The 25,076-nt window shown below is 43.1% G+C and overlaps 5 protein-coding genes across 7 annotated transcripts in view; 3 read left to right on the top strand and 2 right to left on the bottom strand.

Annotated features, from left to right (window-relative positions):
- The window catches only part of LOC112674381 (histone H3.1), a 33,226-nt gene extending 14,291 nt beyond the window's left edge, over positions 1 to 18,935 (top strand). Inside the window, exon 2 of the mRNA XM_049105917.1 lies at positions 18,345 to 18,935. The gene's annotated coding sequence lies outside the window, so the exon portion shown is untranslated. The remainder of the gene's footprint in view (positions 1 to 18,344) is intronic.
- LOC112674393 (histone H2B type 1-C/E/F/G/I) overlaps positions 1 to 18,935 on the top strand; it is a 29,164-nt gene extending 10,229 nt beyond the window's left edge. The window contains exon 2 of the mRNA XM_035710642.2: positions 18,345 to 18,935. The gene's annotated coding sequence lies outside the window, so the exon portion shown is untranslated. The remainder of the gene's footprint in view (positions 1 to 18,344) is intronic.
- LOC112674402 (uncharacterized) overlaps positions 1 to 25,076 on the bottom strand; it is a 36,422-nt gene that overhangs the window by 1,446 nt on the left and 9,900 nt on the right. The window lies entirely within an intron of this gene.
- LOC112674383 (histone H2A type 1-E) lies at positions 5,882 to 14,303 on the bottom strand. Of its 2 annotated transcripts, XM_049105919.1 has the most exons (3): positions 13,286 to 14,303; positions 12,282 to 12,444; positions 5,882 to 8,870 (listed from the first exon to the last, which is right to left on the bottom strand). In XM_049105919.1, the coding sequence occupies exon 1, from the start codon at positions 14,256 to 14,258 to the stop codon at positions 13,866 to 13,868; it is 393 nt and encodes a 130-aa protein (XP_048961876.1). In that variant the 5' UTR covers positions 14,259 to 14,303; the 3' UTR covers positions 5,882 to 8,870; positions 12,282 to 12,444; positions 13,286 to 13,865. The 2 variants fall into 2 exon arrangements, with proteins under 2 accessions (XP_048961876.1, XP_025326642.1); XM_025470857.3 differs by having other exon boundaries at positions 5,882 to 12,444.
- LOC112674391 (histone H2B type 1-K) lies at positions 14,499 to 18,935 on the top strand. 2 transcript variants are annotated; one of them, XR_003145399.3, is made up of 3 exons: positions 14,499 to 14,985; positions 16,358 to 16,449; positions 18,345 to 18,935. XR_003145399.3 is itself a non-coding variant. In XM_025470874.3 (2 exons), the coding sequence occupies exon 1, from the start codon at positions 14,582 to 14,584 to the stop codon at positions 14,960 to 14,962; it is 381 nt and encodes a 126-aa protein (XP_025326659.1). In that variant the 5' UTR covers positions 14,499 to 14,581; the 3' UTR covers positions 14,963 to 14,985; positions 18,345 to 18,935. The 2 variants fall into 2 exon arrangements, 1 of the variants encoding a protein (XP_025326659.1); XM_025470874.3 differs by lacking the exon at positions 16,358 to 16,449.

The raw sequence follows: 25,076 nt of genomic DNA on the forward strand, positions 1-25,076 counted from the left end.
TTTTTTTTTTTTTTTTTTTTTTTACATCAGTATTTTAAGTTGTAGTTGTATTACAGGTCATAGTTTGGTACTGCATTATTTATTATTTGTTTTCAAAAGTTTCTGATGTAGTTTCACAAGATTTCTTTGGGGGGGGGTAAATTTAGAATCATTGTAGTAGTTTGGGAAAAAAGCCCTTTGAGCGTTTGATCGTAATTGCATTAACTATAAATTAATTAGAATACAATACAAACCCTGCAAAAGTCAAGTACTTAAATCTAAAAATTTGGTACTTTGGGTTGCTTTTAAGCATTTTAATTTTTAATGACTAAAATAAAAATTTGGTTTTCATACAATATTTAACATGGAATGATATTTTTGGCATACATTGAATTTTATTTTTAAAGAACAGATATGGGATCATACTCTGAAATTTTTGACACTGATACAATTTTGTAAACTCCTGTAATAATGTGAGTCATTCAGTTGCGTGTTTTAGAAACAATAGCTGAAACAAGAGTTAGAAAAATTTGGTTTTAAATTGTATCTCCTCTATCAATCAGATTTTGGGCACTTGCTTATATCTTCTAAATCTTTACTAATCTAGAGTGGAATTAGTAACAATACTTACCTCATAGCATTATTGTAAGAACTAATGAAGGGCACCTGGCTGGCTCAATCCATAGCATCTGACAGCTCAGATCATGATCTCAGGATTGTGAGATCAAGCCATGTGTTTGACTCTGTGCTGAGTGTGGAGCCTACTTGTGATTCTCTGTCTCCCTCTGCCCCTTCCCTGCCTATCACTCTCTTTCAAAAAAAAAATTAATGGAGATAATTTACATAAAATATTGAGTATACAGAATATGTTTCTGTATACTATAAAAAGAAATTTAAAAAAAAGATTTTATTTATTTATTCATGAGAGAAACAGAGAGAGAGAGAGAGAGAGAGGCAGAGACATAGGCAGAGAGAAGCAGGCTCCATGCAGGAAGCCCAACGTGGGACTCAATTCCAGGACCCCGGGATCATGCCCTGAGCCAAAGACAGATGCCCAACTGCTGAGCCACACAGGCATCCCTAATTCTATTTTTAGTACTAAATTTAAAATATTTTATAGTTATATAATACTTTAAAATATTTTTACTTTAATAAACATGGATTTAAAACATGCTACATTATATATAAAATGTTACATAACTAATATTTATTTTTGCTACATGTTATTAAAGGATTAACAGAATCCATATTTATCTTAAGTATGCATTTATAGTATGTGGGGAGGAATATTTCCCTTCTTCCCTTCTAAGTTCTTTGGCTGATCTAACAATTATATTGATATGAGACAGACTAACAGGAATAAAACAAACTTCATATGTATGGAAGCCTCATAAAAGTCTAAGTCTGTTAATTGAGTCTTATATACCATCCTAAACTAGGGAAAAGTGAAAGGGTCTGGTAGTACAAAGAGAAGGAAGAGCTTTCACAGGCAGGAGAGAGATGTTTGGAAAATAAAAGTTTGCTCGATTATGTGGATACGTTTCTTAGGTTAAAAGGTATGTCTGATAATAGCTCTTTTCCTGGTTCAGGCCCCCTTTCCAATGTAAATTTAAGCAGTTGAGGGTGAAATTAAAGGGGGTTTCCTGAATCTGCTAAGTTTTGACTGCTTTTTTTTTTTTATTATTTTTACTTATTTATGATAGTCACAGAGAGAGAGAGAGAGAGAGAGAGGCAGAGACATAGGCAGAGGGAGAAGCAGGATCCATGCACCGGGAGCCTGATGTGGGACTCAATCCCGGGTGTCCAGGATCGTGCCCTGGGCCAAAGGCAGGCGCTAAACCGCTGCGCCACCCAGGGTTCCCGTTTTGACTTCTTTTAACTCAAAATAATCCTTATGCTAGGGGCTCCTAGGTAGTTTAGTCGGTTAAGTGTCTGCCTTAGCCTCAGGTCATGATCTTAGGGTCCTGGAATCAAGCCCCACATTGGGGTCCCTGCTCAGTGGGAGTCTGCTTTTCCCTCTGTGATCTCTCTCTTAAATAAATAAAATCTTAAAAATAAAAAAGATCCTTATGCCAAAGAGGATATTTTGGGGTGGCAAAATCTGTTCTCCTTCAATAGATTTTTATGGACATTCATTTTTGGTTAAAATGTATTTTTAATATTTATTACCCTGAACAAAATAAACATTTGTTACTTTATTCTTCTGTTCCAATTTCTTAGATATGTATGTACATCTTTATCATGTATTGTGTTTTGAAATAACTTCCAATTAGTATCCTCACAGCTAAAAATATGTGATGGATAATCACAGCAAAGGACTCATTGCTATTCCCTCTTTACCAAAACCCCCTCCTGAAACACTACCACTACCCCCGGAAAACTAGTATTTTCATAGAAACAATTTAAATAGTAAGCATATATAAAAGTCTGTAAGTTGAGAGATTTATAAAAAAACAGAAAAAAAAATTAGAGGAAAGTTAGTTTGAGAGCCTCAGAAATTTGTCATGGTTGGGTGATCCGTGATTCTCTGCTCTTGTAGTTAGCCCCTTGCCCAGAGTCCCCACCTTCCAAACCACTGCTGCCACAAGTCGCTGAGGCTGTCTCATTATTCCACCAGGTAACTAACACTCTTTGACATCAGTAGTGTTTATTTAAATGTGAGGTTGTTGATAGACTGGGTAATAGTTGATAGACAAAGTAATAATGTCATCCAGAACAGCCTTTTTCCAGATAAATTAATATCATGAACTGAAAAGGTGACTTAAGTCTTTCAAGCTGATCATTGCTTCTTGGACTCTGCTCTTCTTTATGCTGCTTCCACTAGGTTGACTGCTTTGAAGTTGCTCACTTAACAATCCCTGTTTTCCACCATGTGATCTCATCCTTGTTTAACTTTCAACATCTTTTTTCTTTTTATTTTATTATTTTTTAAAAAAAGATTTTAGTTATTTATTAAGGGCACACAACCATGGGGAGAAGCAGAAGCAGACTCCTCACTGAGAAGGAATCCTGATGTGGGGCTCAATCCCATGATCATGACCGGAGGCATGAAGGCAAATGCTTCACCAACTGAGCTACACCCCTTCTCATTTTTATTTTACACCACTTACCTATGTTATATGGTTTTTATTATTATAAAATTAACACAATATATTGACCATATTTTATGATGTTTTCATTGAACTAATGTTGAGGAAGATGCAAATAAGAATCAAACCCACTCTCTAAGGGACTTTATCAACTACTGGATAAGATACTAAAGATACCTAATTTGGGAAGACACTTTTAAGTGCTTTCATAGAGTCTGCAGAGAGAGAAATTAACAGAAGACCAACTCCAGAAAGAAAGCTTACATACACTTTCCCTCTGTCAATCACTTCAGTTTAAAAAAACTTTTTTTCCCATTAATCTTCTACCACTAAAATGGAACTTTATCTCCTATGAAAATAACTTCAGAGTGTAAACTATCAAGTTCTAATTTGTTCTTCTGGATCTAATTGCAATTACAAATATCTGAATTTTTTAAATCAAAACTTGTTGAAACGTTATCTCCATTTTAAAAAGTTTAAATTATTTTTCTAATTATGTAAGTCATAATAGTACACTCTTTGTCCAGTGACTTTGGAGCTATAATTGATCAACAAAAAAATTCAATTAACAGGGAATTATTAGCAATGATGTATCATATCTGGATATTTTACTCAAAACAAAAATGTATATCTATTTGTCAGTCATTTGATTATGGGTTCATTGATTTGATTAATCAAAACCACACCAATAATATAATTTGAATAACAATTTAACAATGTGGTAGTTCTTGTGAGGAATACAAACAATGCAGTAAAGCAAGTACTGGTAATTTCATCTGTTGGGGCAAAAAAAACTTGTCCTCTCTTCCCTTCTAGGTTCTTTGGATGGTCTATTAATTAAGTTGACATAGGACAGATTAACAAGAGAAAAATGTTCAATTTCATTCATGCAGGAGACCCACAAAGACAGGAGAGGCTCCCCAACACTCAGTTGAGGCCTCTATGCTACAGAGCTAAGAAGGGAGTAAGGCCTGGGACTTCAAAAGGAAGGAAGACAGTTCATAGGAAGATGGAAAAGCAAATGTTTAGCAAAGGAAGGTTTGCCAGGCCTTGCAGAGACACAGACATGGGAGAAATTGGAAGGAACAGGTCCTACTGAGCTCCCTTCATCTTACCACACTTGGCTCATACTTTGTAGTTATCTCTGGTGATCATCTCTTAAATTCTTTTAGGCAGTTGAGAGTGGAGGTAAAAATCTCTTCCTGAGTATTTTGAGCCTAATTGTCTTCATCTCAAAATAATCCACATGTCAAAGTGGCTCATTCTAGATTTGTTCTGAACCATGTCACATCATCAACATCAATAATAAAAAGCACCTATTTTATTATTAAAAATAGGAAGAACTCATAGGCTTTCCTTGGAGCTGTATTACTCTACATGACATTTATATTTCTAAGAGAAATTGCTATTCAAAATTTACAAACTCAGATAATGCAGGTGACATTTTAAGAGGAGACAACTGAATGGTCAGATTTACTGAAATCAGAATTTGGGTCCTCTGACATCAAATAATAAAATACATTAAAAAGAAATGCTTTTCAAGGTAACAGTTACTTCCTATTTGTGATTGTTGTGGTCACTTATTCTGTCTTTGCACGTGATTGCAGTTCAGATTTACCTAGAAGACACACAGATATTTCAAGACTCAGAAAATAAATTTATTACAACAGAGTAGAAATGCCACAGAATCTGATTTTAATTAAGAAATTCATGGGTAAGAAGTAAACATTAACTGATGTGTGCATGGGTGGAGAGGAATGAAGGCCCTCTCTAGTGACTTGATGATGAGCGGGGTGTGATGGTGGGGAGACCAGTGGCAGAAGTTGGCAGCATCATAACTGATTGGGTCCCCATATAATTAAGTTAAAAATGTGATGTCCTATTCAGTAAGATTCAGTTGAATTAGGAGAAAAGGGAAAGGAGGTCAGTCATAGTGATGCAGGAAAAAAGGCAAAAGAAAAATTATGCAATTTCCTTGCTACCTACTGTCCACTGACAAGTCCTTGAAACAGGACTTGTCATATTTCTAGGAATTCAGCTGCCTCGATGTTAATACTTTGCTAAGGTCATAAGGCAATCTTTTTTAAAAAAGATTTTATTTATTTATTCATGAGAGACACAGAAGGAGAGAGAGGGGGCAGAGACACAGGCAGAGGGAGAAGCAGGCTCCATGCAGGGAGCCCAACATGGGACTTGATCCCTGGTCTCCAGGATCTTCAGCCGTGGGCTGAAGGCGGCACTAACCGCTGAGCCACCCGGGCTGCCCCTCATAAGGCAATCTTAGCCCGACCCCCAGGATCCTGTAAGTCTGCTTTAATCTATACAAATTCCTTTAGAAATCTGCTTTATCTCTATAAATCCCCCAAGATACATATTAGCAGTCATCCCCCTTGTGTATGACCCACTGATGCACATCTGAAAGGTCTCATGACTCAGGTTTTATTAGATGGTAATAAATGATCCTTTCCTAACAACAGCTAGCCCCCTCAACGTCCTGGGAACCTTGCTTCCAAAATTCCTGAAAGACTTGTGCTATCCCTGACCCCCTCCCAACTTGAAAGTATACCATGGGCCACTGTTCATGACCCCAGGGGAGTTCATTCTGCCCATGGGTCCTGTCCCCGTGCTTTCATAAAACCGCCTTTTTTGCACCAAAGACATCTCAAGAATTCTTTCTGGGCCGTTGGCTTGAACCTTAACATCTTTTCCTACATTAATAGTGTTTCAGGATTTTTTCTGATCTCAGCTGTCTGGTGTCTGCAGACCCCGGTCATGTGTCTTGAAGGAATGAAGAGGGAGACCAGACACAGTGGGAAGCAGCAAAGCAAAGTTTTATTAAGAGGCTAGAATCAACTCTCCACACAGAGGGTGGATCCAAGAAGAATACCGACACACACACACACACACACACACACACACACACACACACAAACCTCACCCCCAGCAATGAGAGGAGATTGCTTTTTGTGCAGCTTAACAGGGATTCTTTCAGTGGGGACCCTGAAGGATTTCTGTGTCTTTGATAGGGACAGTATTCCAGTGAGGCTACCTCCCCAAGCCCAGCCCTCTTGGGTTTTTTTTCTCTGTGGTTTTTCCAGGAGGCCAAGCAGCTGCGATATAGATCTTACCCTTGGGGCCGCTGGTCCTTACTGTAGTCCTCTCTGCCTGCCCCTGCCCTGTTCCCACTCCCATCAGGTAGCTCCCCACTGCCCTTCCAGGGATCCATGACTGCTTCCTGCTGGGGAGGCACAGCGCTTCCTCAGCACTCTGTCCAGAGGTCCCTATCATAGGTAGGGGCTGTCTCCATCTGTGGCTGCATAGACAGTACTGTCTGTTGCCTGATGGACTCTAAATGAGAAAAGAGAAATAAATCAGATATGGGGATTTAGAACATAAGATCCAAAAAGCAGGAGGAAGATGACTAAGGTGAAATGGCCATCACCAGAATCAGAGTTGGCACTAACGGGCGCCCACCACGAGGAGAGATCCTCTATTTGGGTCACCAGGTTATCTGAGGACTCTAAATGAGTGACCATCTAACCTGTGTTGTTAATATAAAAGCAGCATTCTTCCCAGGAGGAAGGTACAGGTGACCCCTGCCTGGGAGGTCAGGAGGTCAGGAGGTCCAGGGCTCAGTGGTTTTGGAAGGTCATGCCTGCCAAGCAGTTTACTTGCTGCCTGAGTACTGGAGCTCCCTACACCCACGTTTTGGATTATTTTATGACATGTGGCCCGAGGTGGGAGCAGGGGCATAGTCTTGACTGGAGCTAAGTAGGCCCCTGGGATGAAAGAGGGAAAGTTGGTTGTCTTGGAGCTGGGGGCAAAGCCCCCGAAGAGCTTCACTGAGACTTTGCCAGAGAGATGACACAATTTACCAAATCAAAGACTCCCTTATCTACCAGCAGCTCATTTAATTACAAGGATGGGTCTCCCATAAGAGACCTCAGAGGGGCTGGAGCCCCTTTCTGCAGGAGTGTTTCTAATCTGGAGTGAGGCAATAGGGAGAGAGACACCCAATTCTGACTTGTTTCTTGTGCTAGGTGTCTTCTTTCTTTCTTTCTTTCTTTCTTTCTTTCTTTCTTTCTTTCTTTCTTTCTTTCTTTCAAGATTTTATTTATTTATTCATGAGAGACACACAGAGGCAGAGACACAGGCAGAGGGAGAAGCAGGCTCCATGCAGGGAGCCCGATGCAGGACTCGATCCCTGGACCCCGGGATCACGACCTGAGTCAATGGCAGAACCTCAACCGAGCCACCCAGGTGCCCCTCTTGTGCTGGCTTTCTGAGGTGTTGTTTAATAACCTCATTAGTGCTTTCTACATTTTCCAAGGATCGGGGTATCCACCATAGTATGAGTGACAGTGAATTCCCAAAGCCTTGGATACTCTACTACCTGGGACTTAAAGGAGGAGTCCTTATCACTTTGACCAAGGAAGTCCAAAGGGGGGATGATTTCATTCGTCAGAGTCTTTACCACCTGAGGTCTCTGTGGTTCTGCGGGGAAGGCCTCCATCCAGTGTGTGACGGCATCTACCCAAACCAGGAGGCATTTGTATCCTTGGGCTCCAAGGCACATGTGTGAAATCCGTTCACCAATCTCCCTCAGAGTAGCTCCCCACTCACTGTATGCCTTGGGATTTGTGGATGACAGAACGGGTTATTTATTTAGTTAGTTAGTTAGTTTTGGCAGACTTCACAAATCTTTAAAATGTGTTTAATGGTTTTATTCAGGTTTTCTCCTGTAAAAAACTTGTGGTCTCTGCAAGGTTTTATCCTGTCCCAGATGGAAGGTTTGATATAGGGTTTTTCCAAAGCTTTCCATTGGTTAGCGGTGGGTAGCTGAGCCTACCATCCTCTGCTGGAGCAGCCTGTAGGCCAAGGGGTACCATCTCCTTCTGAGGCCCGTTGCTTTTTCTCCATGGAGTGGCAAGGTTTTTCCTGGGTTCTGAAGCCATGCCAAATTAGCGAGGCAACAACAGGGGCAGCTGAGGACCTGGAGACAGATTTTGCTGCAGCATCAGACAACCTATTCCCTTCCAATACCTCACCTGTTCCTCTTTGGTGCCCCTTGCAGTGTCTCACTGCTACCTCTCCTGGTGAGGTACGGCCTGTAAGAACCAGCTGATTTCTTGATTTTATTTAAGGGGGGAACCAGAGGCAGCTAAGAAATGCCTCTCTTTCCAGATAGTGTCATGGCATGCAAAACCAGGAAGGAGTATTTGGAGTCAGTTTAGATGTTTACCCTTGTGTTTCTACTGCACTCCAAAGCTGTGTTGAGGGCTGTTAGTTTAGTCAGTTGGGCGTTTGGTCCAGATAGGAAGGGATTGCTTTGTATTGTTTTGAGTAAAGTGGCAAAGCAACCATGGAGTACCTAGCCTTTCAGGTGCCGTGCTCAACAAATTAGCTTCTGTTGGTGAATAGGGTCCACTCTGGAAAGGGTCTACAGTGGGATTTCCTGGAGGTTCTCCCAAGCAGCATAGGTTGGAGCTACAATTTGTTGAGTCGTGTGCTGGCTCTGTACCCTCCTCCCGATGGTGGAGTTTGAAGTGGAGCAAGTTTTTATTTGCATGAGTGAACCTTCCAGTAAGAGTGCCTGTACTGCAGAAGGCGGCTCTCCGTGAGCCAGTGGTCACTATCAGTTAATAGGACACCTTGTGGGAATCCCTGGGTGGCACAGGGGTTTGGTGCCTGCCTTTGGCCCAGGGCGCGATCCTGGTGACCCGGGATCGAATCCCACGTTGGACTCACAGTGCACGGAGCCTGCTTCTCCCTCTGCCTGTGTCTCTGCCTCTCTCTCTGTGACTATCATAAAAAAAAAAAAAAAAAAAGCAGTTAATTAAAAAAAAATAGGACACCTTGAATATTATGGGGGATGTATACAGTAAGATCCTGTCCCAAAGTTAATTTTGTAGCCTTGGGATTAAAAGAGCAGGGGTGGCCACAAGCCACCAGGTCGAGCTTTTTGCTGGCTGTGCAGTTAGCTCCTAGCCTGGGTTAGAATGACAAGACCATTCCCTTCTTTTCAGTCACATCTAAATTGTAAGATCTCTCTGTAGGAAGGCTCGGGGACACTGAGCAATGCATCTATGAGTTTTTTTCCAAAGCCCTTTCTGACTCTGGGCTCCATATTAATAAGCAGGTTCCAGCTGCCTGCATGTCCTTGATCAACTGGTAAAGAGGTCATGCTATTTCCCCATATCCTGGTATCCATAAGTGACAATACCCAGTTATGCCCCCAAAACCTTTCAACTGCTTAAGGGTTTGGGGAGAGGCAATGGGCCATATCCTATCCTCTCCTGGTCTCCTTGTTCCCTCCGAAGGAACTAGACCCAGATATTAGACAGATGTCTCACATAATTGATCCTCAGGTTGAGAGACCTTATACCCCCTTGTATCCAGAAAATGTAGAGTTTTTGGGTGTCAGCTTGTATGATCAGCTCAGAAGGGAGCACATAGCAGGAGACTACCCCCATATTGTCTGCAGCTGAAAATTCTGAGATGTCAGGACAGGGCCTGTCCACATAAATGCAGACTATCCTGGAATCCTTGAAGTAAAACTGTCCATGTTAACTGGGTGGATGGATTCATGGAGTCCTCAAATGTAAACAGAAACAGAATCCACATAAAGGGGAATACAAAAGAAGGCATATTTTAAGCCTAGGACTACAAGCCAGCTTTTACCTGAGGGAATTTGAGCCGAGGGTGCAAGGGTTGGGGACTGCACGATGAATGGGGATCACAGCCTCATTAATAATGCAGAGCTCTTGTACCAATCTCGCTCCCTATTGCATTTTTGTACCCCCCCCAAAGTTGGGGTGTTACATGGGCTGCTGCATTCTTTTAAGAGGCCCTGCTGCTTTAGATTATTTTTAATTTTTATCAGGCCCTCCTTTGCTTCTGGTCTTAGTGGGTAGTGTTTCTGACAGGGGAAGATTGTCGGGTCTTTAGGGTGTATGTGAACAGGCACCTCAGTTAAGGCTGGACCCAATTCTCCCTGAATTGCCCACACCTGGAGATTAACATCAGTCTATGTTAAGGGGAGGCAGTGGCTAGTCTGTCCAGGGGCCATTAATATGGGAGTTCCCAATATCTCTTACTAAGAGGTGTGAAGCTCTCAGGCATTATTCAGAAGGAGTGAGAGAAAATTAGCTCTCCTCAGGTGCATCCCAGCAGGAGAGAAAAAAAAATCTGGTTATGGGCTGTCCAGTGATGCCCTTACCAACAATGCTGAGAGGAGAGTTGTCCCAGGGCAGAGAGTAGGACAGAAAAGGTGAAACAAAATTAACTGGCTTTTCCTCTATCTCTAGAATTACCTGAGGCTCTGGGTTCATAATGGCAAGTTATTCTGGGGGAGCCACCGGGAAGAGCCCTGGGTTCCATCAGACCCTGTCAGGGTGCTGGTTGTCTGAACCTCATAGATTGAGATCCTCGAGGGTATTCAGATTTCCAGGGCCCTGGATGGCCACAGAGGTGGCATCCGGTACCAGTGTCTCCGGGGACTGTGTTGGTAATGGCTCATAAGGGCGCAATGAGGGCCTGTACTACTTTCTTAGCCTCTTTCTTGTTCCTTACTCCCCTCTGGGCCCTAGTTGTTAGACACCCGGTTAGCAGCTCAAAAAGCTCTTCGAGGTCCCCTCAGGGCCACAGCCAACTTTTGCAGCTTTTTCTGAAGATCTGGGGCTGATTGGGTCACAAATTTGTCTTTGAAAAAAATCTTAGCTTCAGAAGAATGGGGGGAGATAGATTCTATCAACCTCCTTAAGAAGGCTGTCAGGTTTTTCTCTTGAGTTTGGGTAACAATAGACAGCTTGGCATAATTTAGAGGTTTAACCTTTGACCTCTTAAATTTGTCTAGGCCACAGGCCTGGAAGTGACCAAGGTACCAATTTCTGAGGGGATCGTCAGAGTCCCAACTGGGTTCTTAGGCAGGGACAACTTGGGCTCCAGGGTAACTGGAAGTCCCTCAGGGGCCCACCTGTGTCCTGATGATTAATTAGCTGTTCGTCCCCAAATCTGTCAGCAGTGGCCAGGACTCTATGCCTCTCTGCCTCAGAGAGAGCTTGATTTCACAGGAGCATTACATCCTTCCAGGTTAATTCAAACACATAAGTGAGATTTTGGAAGGCTTCTATAAATTTATCTGGGTTTTTGGAAAATTTCCCAAGTCCCCCTTTGTCTCTGGGCTTGGAACAAAAAGGACACCTGCTCCTGGGGCAGAGCAGCACCTCCCCTTGGTCCTCTTCCAGGTACTACATTTTCTTGCAAGAGAGAGAGCCCCCAAGCATCAGTACGGGGTTCAGGATAGGTCAGGGGACCTGATCTTAAATCTGGATCAAGTGATTGAGACCTTAGGGAAGACTGAGCTGGGGTGGAAAATCCTCTGCAGACTCCATATGCTTGTCTCCCTTTGGAGTGGGGGTGGTATCCTCTGTTCCTTTACCCCCAGGGTCCAGCCATAAGAGAGAGCAGCCAGCAGGCTTCGCCAATACTGCTTTGCTGACACATGCCCTTATTTTCCTTTAAGGCCCAGAAATATTGTCCAGAGGGCACTTCTCCCCATTTTCCCTCATGTTTGCCAAACAAGTGCAATTGTAGAAGGGTATTATAATCGATACTTCCCTCAGTCCGCCATGTCCCCTCCTCCAATTTCTATTGTGCCATGCCTTGGAACGAAAGAGAATAAGTCACCTTTTGTTTCAGGTTTGCAGGTCAAACTGTTCCAGTTATTCAGGAAGCATCCCAAGGAGTACTGGTTTTGGTCAGGGACTTGCAAATGCCCATCTACAACAGAGAGGAGAAGGCATCCCTTGCCTCAGCTCCTCATGGCTAATCAGGAGGACTTCTTCCTGATGCAATGTCCTGGCTGTCCATGCAACTAGCAGCCCGGGCTGCGGTTGCTTCTGCCCAGGCTTGACCCTACTCCAGGAAGTGACCCCACTTTTCCTGACTCTTATTACCTCTGGGTTTCCCAGCCACAGGATTCAAAGGATACTGGCTGTGACCCAGGAAGACTCCATTAGTGGTGGATGGATGTGCCAGACTTCTGGCCCGTTAAGAGTTGGCATGACGGGCATAAGACCATTGTTCTGTTTGACAAACCCATTTTAAGAGGTTAACAAAGGCCAATTTCTGGAAGGACAGAGCAGGCCACCAGGGAAGGGATAAACTGCCAGGGTGGATGCCTGTTGCCCTTCCCTTCTCAGCAATACCTACCCCGATGCATTCCAGCCAGACCGGGGTCCGTTTTAGGATGGTCATAGTTGAGCAAAGGGGCATGCCCCTTGCCAAGTGTAACAAAATGGTCCCATGTATTCTGACGGTAGTCCCTCATGGATGTCAAGCAAGCTTGATCCATAAGGTGCAGGGATATAGCATTCTGTCACACAAAAAGAGCAAACATGTTTAGTGGCTGGAAGGCAGCAGGTCAACACTGCCAGTGTGACCCCAATGAGGGGATTAAGGGTGTGTGTGTGGGCGGGGGTGCTATTTCTAACATGTTCTGGGCCTGATCCCTGGGGGACGCCACCTGCCCTGCGCTCCTAGTCAGCCTAGATGCTCTCTCTACCTGATCGGGTAACAGGTGAAGGAGTAGGACTCAGATGCCACCAGACAGGAAGGCAGAGGCAGAAAGCCATTCCTCACCATATCAGGGTACTGGGAGTGAACTGGGAATACGATCCCTTGGGGGCCTTTCCTAGCTTTGTGTATCCCTTCCCTTAGAGAAGGGGTCAGTGGGAACCTATCACCAAAGACTTGAGAGCAGCAGCCCCGCGATTCCGGAGTGCCCATCATGTTGAGGACTGTAACAGAGGGAGGGACTTGCTGCCCACTACTCAGATGCCCATGGTGACCACCAGAGATCCCAGAGGAGCCCCCAAGAAAATGGTTCAGAATTTTTTTATCTCAGTTTTCTGGTGCCCGCCATCTGTGGTCACACCGCTAGGAGGAATGAAGAGGCAGACCAGACAAAGACTGGAGGGCAGCAAAGCAAACTTTTAAGAGGATAGAATCAGCTCTCCCTCCACACGGAGAGGCGGATGCGAGAATACCCTCCCACCACTCAGCAATGAGATTCCCTTTTGTGCAGTTTAGGCTGTGGCTGTTGCAGCACAGATCCTACAGGATTTCTTCCTATCTGTCTGAAAGGCTGGAAGTTCCCAGCCCAGCTTCCTTGGGCTGTTTTTCGGAGGCCGCCAAGTGCTAGGGATCTAACTAACCCTGAGGCCTCAGGTCTTGCTGTAGCCCAGTAACAGGACGCCAAGTTTATGTCGCAGACGGACATTTGATCCTGCAGAGAAATCAAGAATAAGGGGATCCCTGGGTGGCTCAGCGGTTTAGTGCCTGCCTTTGGCCCAGGGCGCAATCCTGGAGTCCTGGAATCGAGTCCCACGTCGGGCTGCCAGTATGGAGCCTGCTTCTCCCTCTGCCTGTGTCTCTCTGCCTCTCTCTCGAAGTCTATCATGAATAAATAAATAAAATCTTTAAAAAAGAAATTAAGAAACACTTGCAAAGAACTGAAATACAAAAAAAATGTTTAAAAAAAAAATCAAGAATACCCAAATTTTGCTCACGTGGGTTCATTAAAGCAAGTCTTTTTTCTTCAAAAGACTTCAGTTTAGGGACTCTCCGGTCAAGTGACAGATTCACAAATACCTTAGGCAACCTCTTTCCTTTTTTGCAGGTCAGTATTTAAACCTTGCTATGCCAACAATGGCTTAAAGGCACAGCTCCTTTGGTTCATTAAGTGGGTGGCTCTGAAAAGAGCCTTTTGGCTTGGGCAGGTGGAAACTGCCAGATCTACTTGCCCTTGGCCTTGTGGTGGCTCTCGGTCTTCTTGGGCAGCAGCACGGCCTGGATGTTGGGCAGGACGCCGCCCTGCGCGATGGTCACGCGGCCCAGCAGCTTGTTGAGCTCCTCGTCGTTGCGGATGGCCAGCTGCAGGTGGCGCGGGATGATGCGCGTCTTCTTGTTGTCGCGGGCCGCGTTGCCCGCCAGCTCCAGGATCTCGGCCGTCAGGTACTCCAGCACGGCCGCCAGGTACACCGGCGCGCCCGCCCCGACCCGCTCCGCGTAGTTGCCCTTGCGGAGCAGGCGGTGGACGCGGCCCACCGGGAACTGGAGCCCGGCCCGCGACGAGCGCGTCTTGGCCTTGGCGCGAGCCTTGCCGCCCTGCTTTCCCCGACCCGACATGACGGAGAAAAAGGGGCAAACCAGAATAGGGTGAGAGTTGAAGCAACCAGAGGTGCCCTACTTATAGTCTCTATTGGGCACAAAAATGAAGCTGTGCCATTGGCTAAAATTACAGTTTCACCCAAACCAATGCAATTCTGGTTTTCAACTACACTTTTTTTGATTGAACAGAATTAGTACATGACGTTTACAGAATTCACCAATGAGGTACAGGGTTTGACTCACTGCCTCCTCTGTTTAAGAAGCTGTGAATAAAGAGGACGCTTAGAGCCTCACACTCTTCTTCCTGGTATTTTCAAGTCCATTATCGGCTGCTCTCGGCCATGCCCGAGCCCGCCAAGTCCGCGCCGGCCCCGAAGAAGGGCTCCAAGAAGGCGGTGACCAAGGCGCAGAAGAAGGACGGCAAGAAGCGCAAGCGCAGCCGCAAGGAGAGCTACTCGGTGTACGTGTACAAGGTGCTGAAGCAGGTGCACCCCGACACGGGCATCTCGTCCAAGGCCATGGGCATCATGAACTCGTTCGTCAACGACATCTTCGAGCGCATCGCGGGCGAGGCGTCGCGCCTGGCGCATTACAACAAGCGCTCGACCATCACGTCCAGGGAGATCCAGACGGCCGTGCGCCTGCTGCTGCCCGGGGAGCTGGCCAAGCACGCCGTGTCCGAGGGCACCAAGGCCGTCACCAAGTACACCAGCGCCAAGTGAGTCCGCCTGCGGCAGAGCAATCGGTAAGACTCCGCACACACCCAAAAGGCTCTTTTCAGAGCCACTCTGTGATCTAAAGAGAACTGGCACTTCTTTACTCCGGGTGTTCCTTCGCTGTGAAGAAACAGTATGTGAATTCCACGTTTTCACTCGACTGGAAATTAATTACAATGTATGATAAGCTTAAGGAACGCTGGAGATGTATTTATATGGGTTTCGCTCAGGGAGGATCACGTTCATTAACACAAATCGAGTAAGAAAGTATTTCTTGTCTCCACAGTAAAAGCTGGTCACCTTTGACAATGTCAACCTGGCAAAAAGTTATAATAATGCCTCCAGCGCTCTGTCCCTAAATGTAAGGTGTGTTTTAGGAAGCACTGAGCACAGGCTAAGGACTGCACAAATCGTTTGTATTCACTTATGTTTCTTTGGGGAAGGGGGATGGTGCTGGCTGTCCCCTTGAGTTTGTATTTGCCACATACTAGGTTAGAAAGACAGCAGGGGGGTGGGGAAATGGAGAAACTCCCAATTCAAAATGTCCTCAGGCTTCAGTCATATGCCACGTTGGTTGGGGATGTCCAATCCAGACGCTGCGCGGCAGTTTCAAAGGCACCGGCTTCCCTTCCCGCGTCTGTCCTAATGGGGTAAGGGTGGGCAGCGTGGCTATGCGGGAGGCGGTGCCACTGCACCACTGCTTCTTTTCTCTGAGTGAAATTCCTCTTCGTGGGAAGGATTGCACTCTCTCCTACCTTTCCTGGTCAGAAGCCCTTCTGTATTTTCTTTCCGTGTCACTTGCATTTCGTGTTGCTATTGGGAAACATTTAAAAAGAAAACTAGAAGGGCAAGGGAAGCGCTGTTCCTTCTCCCCCAACTCAGGAGGTCAAAATCCCTCTCTCCATTTTAAGCTCTCAGGACCCGCACATTTGAAAGTATTTTGGTCCTTGCCGGGAATCGGGGTGGAAACACTTCTACACTGAATTGTATTTGCTGAAGTTTTTAAATAATACCCTTTATCCAATTCCAGTGCTCCCATGACAGCATTCTACTCCGAGGTGTTTACCTGAGAGTATTCTGCAGGCACTGAACAGGACACAGAAGGATGGACCAGCACTCTGCTAAGTAGCAAAATAGGAAAGGCAACCGCATATTCATGGCCAAAAGAATCAACAAATCTATTGAGATACGTTTACTCAGTAGGAGTCCATATAGCAAGAAAAAAAAGATTAAAATACACAGTTGTAAAAAAAAAATAAAAAAAAAATACACAGTTGTAGTTGGATGAATTTCAGAAACCTAAGTTTCAGAAGGTTCATAGATGATGCCACTTTATACAGCTCTAAAATATATTTCATTTAAGTATATAGAGAAGCACATGTAAGTGTATTATTCAAACAGCTTCTTTAAGAGCTTCATGAATGAGTTTTTGAGAATTAGGAAGTGGATGCCTCAGCGACAGTCACAGCAAGAGGATGTAGACAAGACCAGAGGTAAATACAAATTGTTGCCAACATTCTAGATTTAGTGCTAGAAGTTCTATTGTGGGTGTTTGATGCAATTTGTTTTATACTTAAGTTGTATGTTACATATATTCACTTTCTGTATCAAATGTGCTGAAAAATATAGTAGGGAGAGAACCCTTGCATGAAAACAAGTTCCAAGGGGGAATCCCCGGGTGGCTCAGCGGTTTAGCGCCTGCCTTCCTCCCAGGGTGTGTGGTCCTGGGGACCAGGGATCGAGTCCCACGTCGGGCTCCCTGCATGGACCCTGCTTCTCCCTCTGCCTGTGTCTCTGCCTCTATTTCTCTCTCTGTCTTAAAAAAATCTTAAAAAAAAAAAAAAAAGTTCCAAGCATCATCTACTTTGTCATAAAGGAAATCTTATAAAGGAGAATTCCAAATCTTACAGTGTTTCTATAGACAGAATTTCTTTCAAAGAGCTGGAGAAAAAAGACTGACAGGCCATTAAAAAGGCCTGTGAATTTAGAAAATTCAAGATTTGGGCTACAATTAAGTCAGCAACCCACCTTCTCCAGCTCTTGGTGAACTTTCTGTCTACTCAGCTTTTCACTATCTTTGTGACAGTGTGTTTGAGGAGATACACACACGAGTGTGCGTATTTTGTGTTTTCTGTATTCATGTATATGTATGTGTGTACATCCCTCCCTCAATTTTATTAGAAAAGTTATACTGTTTAAATATATATATCTTCTCTCCTTCCATCATTTCTTAAGATGATAGTAAATTCACTATATATTTGGTTCTTTACTTTTCTGAGCATATAAGCCTTTGATCTTGTCCACTAAACCATTAATGCAGAGAATCAACAGGAAATTCTGACATTTCTTTGTTTTACAAAGTGAGGGAGTTGGCAGATAAAAAGCCCAGGGGAGGGATTGGAAGATAGGATTGAGAAGGATTAAATTAGCTAACCACATATCTATCTTGGGCCTGGAGAACATATGTGTGTGTGGATACAGGTATAGATAACATTACAGATACAGATAAAGGTATAGGTAGAGGCATGTTTTGGCTATTAGGGACCGCCTGAATGACTCACAGTTTTCAGCGGGAAAGATGTCTGGAAAGATATGGGGAGGGAGTGGCTGAAATCTGTGCAGAATAGACAAATATTTGCATATCAATCCATTATACTACAGTATTTAGAAACTGAAAATTCCTAAGAGAAAAAGTAAAAAAGAAACCAAAGCTAGATTTTATGGGTTATTTGTGCTTTGGTGATCTGGGCATCTAACTTTTTGTTGTTCAAAGTATCTTGGTTTATGTCATTGCTGAACAGCCTTGGGAAATTGACTTGAGCTCAGCCAAACCTGGATGTCACTTTACTATGATACACTTTACTATTTGATACTGGAATAGCTGGTAGTTTCAATAAGTCACACGATTGGCACCAGATATTTTTTGTCATTTTTTTCCCTAAAGAACAGTTTTGAGAACACAAAAGGAACAGATTGGAACATCAAAATAGATGAGAGAGTCTTGTTGTAAAGGAGAGATTTTTTTCCCAAAGTCAGTTACTTGAACACGGCCTTTGTCCAGCCTAGAGAAATTCATCTTTTCTTCATTGAAAATTCCCTTCCGTGGAGGTTGAACAATAAATAGGTACTGACAAAGCTTAACTCTGTTTTCACTCCTTTCCAGATTCCATACACTTTGCCATCCTTGAGTTAGGAAGCTGCATTGGACACATGAAATTAATTTGACCACAACTTATCTTAGTTACATTTTAGTTTCTTTGATGTGGAAAACACATCTCATCTCGTCATCCATAACTGTCCAAACCATCTCAACTGTGTATAATTTCTGTAGGTGACTAGTTTAACCACTTCCTGATACCTCTTCACTTCTATTTAACTTCTATTTCAGAGGCTTGCCTTTTCTGATGTTGTCACCATATCAGCCTCTTGGGAGGCTTCACGAGTAAAGCAGATGTGTGGTATTAAAATCAACAACAACAACAACAACCCACAATTAAAATGCACAAGGAAAATTTTTGTCCAGATTTGAATAAGGATAAAAAATTTCTATCAACTCCTGCAGAGTTGAACATAAATGTAAGTATTCCTAGGGGGCAATGAAGAGGACTGCTTCAGCTTAACTTGAGTTTATTGAGGGCCTTTTCAGTGCAAAGAACAAGGCTAGGACCTGGGCACGGTAGACAAGATGGATCAAGACCCCGCCCCCTGCAGACTTGTCAGGTGTGCCAGAATTCCTACTGAAGGAAGAATAAAACAAGTGCCTCAACCAAAGGTCTGCATCTACATCGAAAATAAGCAACTCTTGGGACACCTGTGGCTCAGCTGTTAAGCATCTGTCTTGGACTCACAGCATGATCCTGGAGTTCTGGGATAGAGTCCCACACTGGGCTCCTGCAGGGAGCCTGCTTCTCCCTCTGCCTCTGTCTCTGCCTCTCTCTCTCTCTCTCTGTCTCCATAAATAAAAAAATAAATAAAGCAATTCTTTTTGATGGAGAAATTATGAAAACCTATAAGGGAATGCTAGAATTCCAAGGATATTAATTTTGGGAAGACCTTCACATTTCAAGGCACAAGGGCAGAGGCTTAGTCCAGGGCCTGCTGCCACCACTGAGAGTAGCAGAGGGGTTGTAACCTGTGTTTATTGACATGCTATGATGTCTGTGCTTGTGTCGCTTAATAAACAAACAAGTTACATTTGGGGGGTCTAATTTATGAAAAGCAGGAGTTCCCATACCTATCATCTCCAACATTCCCAAGTCAAATGTTTCTAGTGCCCCTTTTCCAGACCACTAAGAAGTTACATTTTTAAACACTCATTAATACTTAAATGCATACAAAATTTTTTTTATAGTCAGTAAACACCATAACTGTTGTGTAAACACAAAATAAGAGATAATTGGGCAGCCTGAGTGGCTCAGGGGTTTAGTGCAGCCTTCAGCCCAGGGCGTGTTCCTGGAGACCCAGGATCGAGTCCCACGTCAGGCTACCTGCATGGAGCCTACTTCTCCCTCTGCCTGTGTCTCTGCCTCTGTGTGTGTCTGTGTGTGTGTGTGTGTGTCTCATGAATAAATAAACTAAAAAATAAATAAATAAGAGACAATTGTTCTAACAATAAAGGAGATAATTTCAACATATACATTCTTGGGTCCTACACTCAAAAACATAAATTAGAAGTTGGGTATTTGCCTGTATTAGTGAGAAATAAAACCAATAGGGTAGATGTGCATATATATATATTGAGAGATTTCTTATAAGGAACCAGTTCATGTGATTAGGAGACTGACAAGGCCAAGATCTATAGGGTGAGTTGGCAAATGAGAGATCTTGGCAAATGAAAGATCCAGGGCAGCCAATGGCATAGTTTCTGTCTGGATGCCAGCAGCTTTGAGACCCAGGCAGGCTCATGTCTCAGTCTAAATTCAAAGGCAGGAAAAAAGCCAACATCTCAGTTCAAAATCAGCCAGACATGAGTAGTTCTTATTAGGGGGAAAGACAGCCTTTTCATTTCATTCCTGATTTCAACTGATAGAATAAGGCCCACCCACATTCGGGGCAAAAATCTGCTTTACAATTAAGTCTACCAATTTAAATGTTTTGATGTCATCCAACCCCCACCCCCACCCCCCCTTTACAGAAACACCCAGAATGATGTTTGACTAAGTATCTGGGTAACCCAGGCCTGGTCAAGTTGATGCACAAAATCAGTCATTACAGAACCTACATATAGAATCATCCTGAAAGCAACAAGGATTGACTCAGATGATCAGACACCATTAATAGACTTACTCTCAATGATGTGACTTTCTTTTCTTTTTTCAGAAAATGCCAATAATTCTTGGGGGACATATGAAAAGAGCAAACTACAACCTCAATTTATAAAATGCATTCTGGGAAACCTCAGTGCCTATTGAACTACACACAAACACACACATGCTTCTTTTTAAAGGAGTCAGGTTCTAGGATTGATTAACAGGTTCTTTTGCCTTCAGATTTACTGAGACACTTGAACCAGTTCTTTGTGGGACATCTAGCATCCCTGGTCTTTTCCTAAATGTCAGCAATGCACCTTCCCCCAGCACTGGGACAGCCTAGAAACAGGTTGCCTGTTTTCTAGAATGTTCTCTAAGGGCCACTATTGTTCTGTGACAATGCAGACACTGATCATTTTCATTACAGAAGCTACATAATGGAAATGTTAAAGGTGAGAGCAGCTGGAAGGCATCCAAGAATGCTGGAATGTGCTCAGAAATAGTCTGCAATGCTGATGTGTCCATTGCAGAAGAAAAGACCTAGCAAGGTATCAGCCCTGGGTAAGCCAATTGGTCCATGTGTCTAGTTGAACAGTTCCTAAGTCCTTGTGTTGCCAGCATCTGACCTGTGGATGTGTGAACAAGCAGGGAGCCTTAGTGCTGAGATGAGGGGGAGAGCTTCCCTAACCCAGAAGTTCTCTCCATTTGCTGACAGTCTGACCAGCTTTGTATCTGTAGGCACACCAGTCCACTGGCTTTGAACTAAGGCAGAAGCCATGAGACTTAGACTCAGCTTTATCCCAATGAACAGAAAAGGCACAGCAGGACATTGAAATATGAGTATTAGTCCACCTCTCTGGAATCCACTGACACTGGCTATATGACCTTAGACCTTGAGAACACATGGAAACTTAACTCTCCTCAAAATATGACACAGAGATATGATGATCCCAGAGAAAGAATGAACTCCCCACAGCCACCTCCTAGGGAGGCCTTTACAACAGTGATCTCATTGCAGAGACCTCTAGCCTCCCTCCCCTGGTTACCAACACTGCCTGATACACAGACATATCCTCTCTCTGTAAAATTGGTCAGTGATGGTGAAGAACTCCCCTTCCTGGAGTTAGATGTGGAGTGAGAACATGCTCTGGGAAAGACAAGGCACACGCTGCCCCTGCTTGTCCTGGGATAAGCTATCCCCAAACCTGTTTTTATTTCCTGTTTTCCTGTCCTTCTTACTGACATGTTGTACCAGCCTAGAAGGAAAGAAATGAAAATTAATGTGTCTTTGGGGAACAGGGGGTGGGATGGAAGAAGGGGATCAGTTGTCATTGAGTGTGTCCTTGGGGAAATACGCAATGCAAAAAAACATGGTCATTGTCCTAAAAGACATATGTCCTAATATACGACAACTGAAGGAGATTTAGACTTGATGCATCGTGATCATGATCTAGTGTGCTGTGTTCCAAGGGAGATGGGCAAATTCTTCATAGCAGACACCACCATTCAGAGCTCTAACCACACAGCACCAAGGGTAATGAGTCTGGATTCATTTGTGCAGAAAGAGAAGCACTGTTTGGAAAGGGTTTTTAATGAGGCTCGTGACGTTTTAGATTTTTAATTTGGCAGAAGTGTGCAGAGTGATAAATTTGGGGAAGAAGTCACCTGTGGCAGTGACTGAGGGATAGATGGATGCAGACCCAGAGTCCCTCACACTCCCCCTGCCCCTGCCCCCACAACAGTCCTATTCCACACCCCACCTCTTTTCCCCTACTCATGGAAGCAGCTTCTAGCTGGGGTGTGTGCTCCCAGCCCTGTGCTCTGACTCTGCATCCCCTCTGCAGCCCAGGGATTCCTTTGAACCTTAGTCTCATCAGCTTCCTGACTTCAAAGCCCTTACCATGGTCTCCAAGGTGTTGTGTGCTTTGGCCCAGGGCTGTCCTAGGCCTGCCACCCCTGGGTCCCACGAAGCTTCCTCTGCTCCCACCACCCTCTGATCCCCTTGCTGTTCCTCCTCAGACACAATGAACCTGTGGGCCTAGGAGCTCTGGCACTTCCCTTCCCTCTGACTGTGATGCTCCCACAATCCTTTCTTGCCTCCTACATTTGCTGCCCACATGTACCTCTTCCGTGGTTTTGCTACCACATGGCATCCTTACTGACATCATGCAAGAAATTATGGAGGCTCTGGGAGCCTCTAAGCACAGCACCACGCAAGCTTTCCCAGTGGACACAGCATAGGAAGGCTCTTGGACTGCATTTAAAAATGCTCAGTTCACAGCTTATGAAATCAGACACGCAAGAAGCAAGGAGGAAAGAAAGGAGCAAGTTAATAGTTTAGTGGACAAATGGGTTGAGAGCCATGCTATTGAATCCAGTGTGTATAAAACTCTTGTACCTCTCATCTCTCCTCTCAGTGCCATCAGCCTGCGTGACAGACGCAGGACAGATTCAGGACAGCCACAGGCTAGCGCACCTGGCCACACCTGAAGCTCGCCGCAGACTCTGCTACACAGACATAGGTTTTATGTTTGTTACTGAACTCCTGGTGTGCCCAAAGCCAGGCTGACTTAAGGCCGCCTATATACTGAATGAGGGCTTTATGTGACCCTTGTGTCAGTGAATGCCAAATATTTACCATCTCATATGTTATTTAGTGCCTCCAGAAGATCTCTGGACTCTTTCATCTCTACGATCTCTATTTAACAACATATGCTCTATTTACTATGTATCTATACTTGAAATATCTTATAGGTTTTAGACTTGATCTTACTAACTAAAAACATATTTGTCTTTTATAATAAAATTGTTAATCTACAAAAGTAAATATGTGTATAGTCCATGGCATTTGTGGGTCTATCCCTGGCAAAGAACAATAAATTTATACTGGATGGATAAATTATCCTCTCTTTCCTCTCCTGCTTTTCCTGAATTCTGTGTTTTACATGAGCACGCTTGTGCTTACACACACACACACACATGCAAGTACTGGAGAGGATCCTCAGGGACCTGGATTCTGGTGTGACAGTGGGCTTGCCATTTGACCTCTCTAGCTTCCAATTGCTCAACTGTAAATAAGATCAGGGTTTAACAAGATGATTTTTAAGTTTCCTTCTGGCATTTAGGATTTTGTCAGTTACTTATTTCTCTTCTGTAAGAGGTTTCTTTGTGCTGTGGCTTACCTTTCTTAGTCTATTAAACACATTTCAACAAAACTAAGTCTTCTCTCTTTGACTATCACTATTGCTAGGAGATTTACTGCTACAAGGCAAAAGCAGAGGAAATTTCTCCTTCATTGCCCAGCTGAATTTTGCACGAAGGAATCTAAGAGAGAAGAAATTAAAAGCCTTTGAAAGAGATATAAAGTCAAATAGTAACAGATTTACAGACAAGTCTGAAACTTTCCAGAGCTTTTTAAGAAATTATTTGAAAAATGATAATAAACGTCTCAAGGAAGGAATAAATAACAATGAAGTAACATTATAGATTGCCATCATCATTGACAAAAATAAAAATGAAAAGGTAAAGATCACACCACTACCCACCAATTAGAAAGGTCAAAATCTGGCACGCTCAAAACACCAAATGCTGGTGAGGATGTGGAGCAAGATGAGCCCTCACTCACTGCTGGTGGGAAAGCAAAATGGAAGTGTCTTACACCTTGGGAGACAGTTTGGCAATTCTTAGAAAACTATGCATACAATCCTGCAATTACATTCTTGGATATTCTACCCAAAGGAGTTGAAAACTTATGTACACACAAAACTTGCACTAGGACATATATATTAGCTTTATTTGGAATTATCAAAACTTGGCGGTGACCAAGGTGTCCTTCAGTAGGTGAATGGGTAAATAAACTGATACATCCCAGACAATGATAACATTCAGTGCTAAAAAGAAATGAGCTATCAAACCAGGAAAAGACATGGAGGAACATTAAATGCATATTACAAAGTGAAAGAAGCCAATCTGAAAAGGCTGCATACACTATTATTCACCTATGGGGAGGGGTCTCCTTCCTCTCTCTCCATCCTTCCCCTTGCTGTGCTCTCTCAAATAAATAAAATCTTAAAAAGAAAAAGAATAATTTTAATGTACTGTTATAACATAACAAAGAAAAAATCATTCCCAGATGATTTCCTCAGATGTTTAGAATGAAGAAAAATAATCCACTAATTAATGAAAGTTTTGGGGTGTGTTTTAATTTTTCAAAAATGACTTTTTATATCACATCTACTTTCATTGTGAAAACAATATAGAGTATAAAAGTGAGAATATAGGCATGGACTATTCAAGCAAATATTCAGTTGTTGCATAAAGCTGTTCAATAATGATAATTTTCTAAGAAACAACTATGAAGGACACCCCAATTAATATTAGAAATATGTACATGTGATGTGACTATGGAGTTGCACTTAAAATGTCTTGTAAACCAAACATACTAGTGGTTTTTGCTAGTTGGTCCTTGTGAAAGTGTTTTGAGAATATAGAACTATAAATTCTTCCACTCAAAGTTGAGGGGTACCATCGTATAAATATAACACTGGAATTTCAAAAAAGAATTCTTGATATTAATTAGATTGCACTGTAGCTTTATTTTAACTTAGTTTTATTCCCCCAAAATTTTAAACTCATATCTTGAAAATAAACTAATAGAACATTAATGTATTAGTAAATATTAAAGTATTTATATTTGGCCATATACAATTATTTATATTTACCTTCAAGTAACTGAAACTTAATACTGCTTTCAATTTAAACAATTATGTCATAAAATGAGTGTGTATATAGTATGTAAAAATGTATATATATATATTTGTGCAAATGTTATATATACATATAAAATATGTGTTATTTATACACGTTTACAG

Source organism: Canis lupus, chromosome 35, assembly GCF_003254725.2.
Source record: "Canis lupus dingo isolate Sandy chromosome 35, ASM325472v2, whole genome shotgun sequence".
Lineage (NCBI taxonomy): Eukaryota > Metazoa > Chordata > Mammalia > Carnivora > Canidae > Canis > Canis lupus.

Coding starts and splice junctions, on each gene's coding strand:
- LOC112674383 (XM_049105919.1), bottom strand. CDS start 14,258: ATGTCGGGTCGGGGAAAGCAGGGCGGCAAGGCTCGCGCCAAGGCCAAG.
- LOC112674391 (XM_025470874.3), top strand. CDS start 14,582: ATGCCCGAGCCCGCCAAGTCCGCGCCGGCCCCGAAGAAGGGCTCCAAG.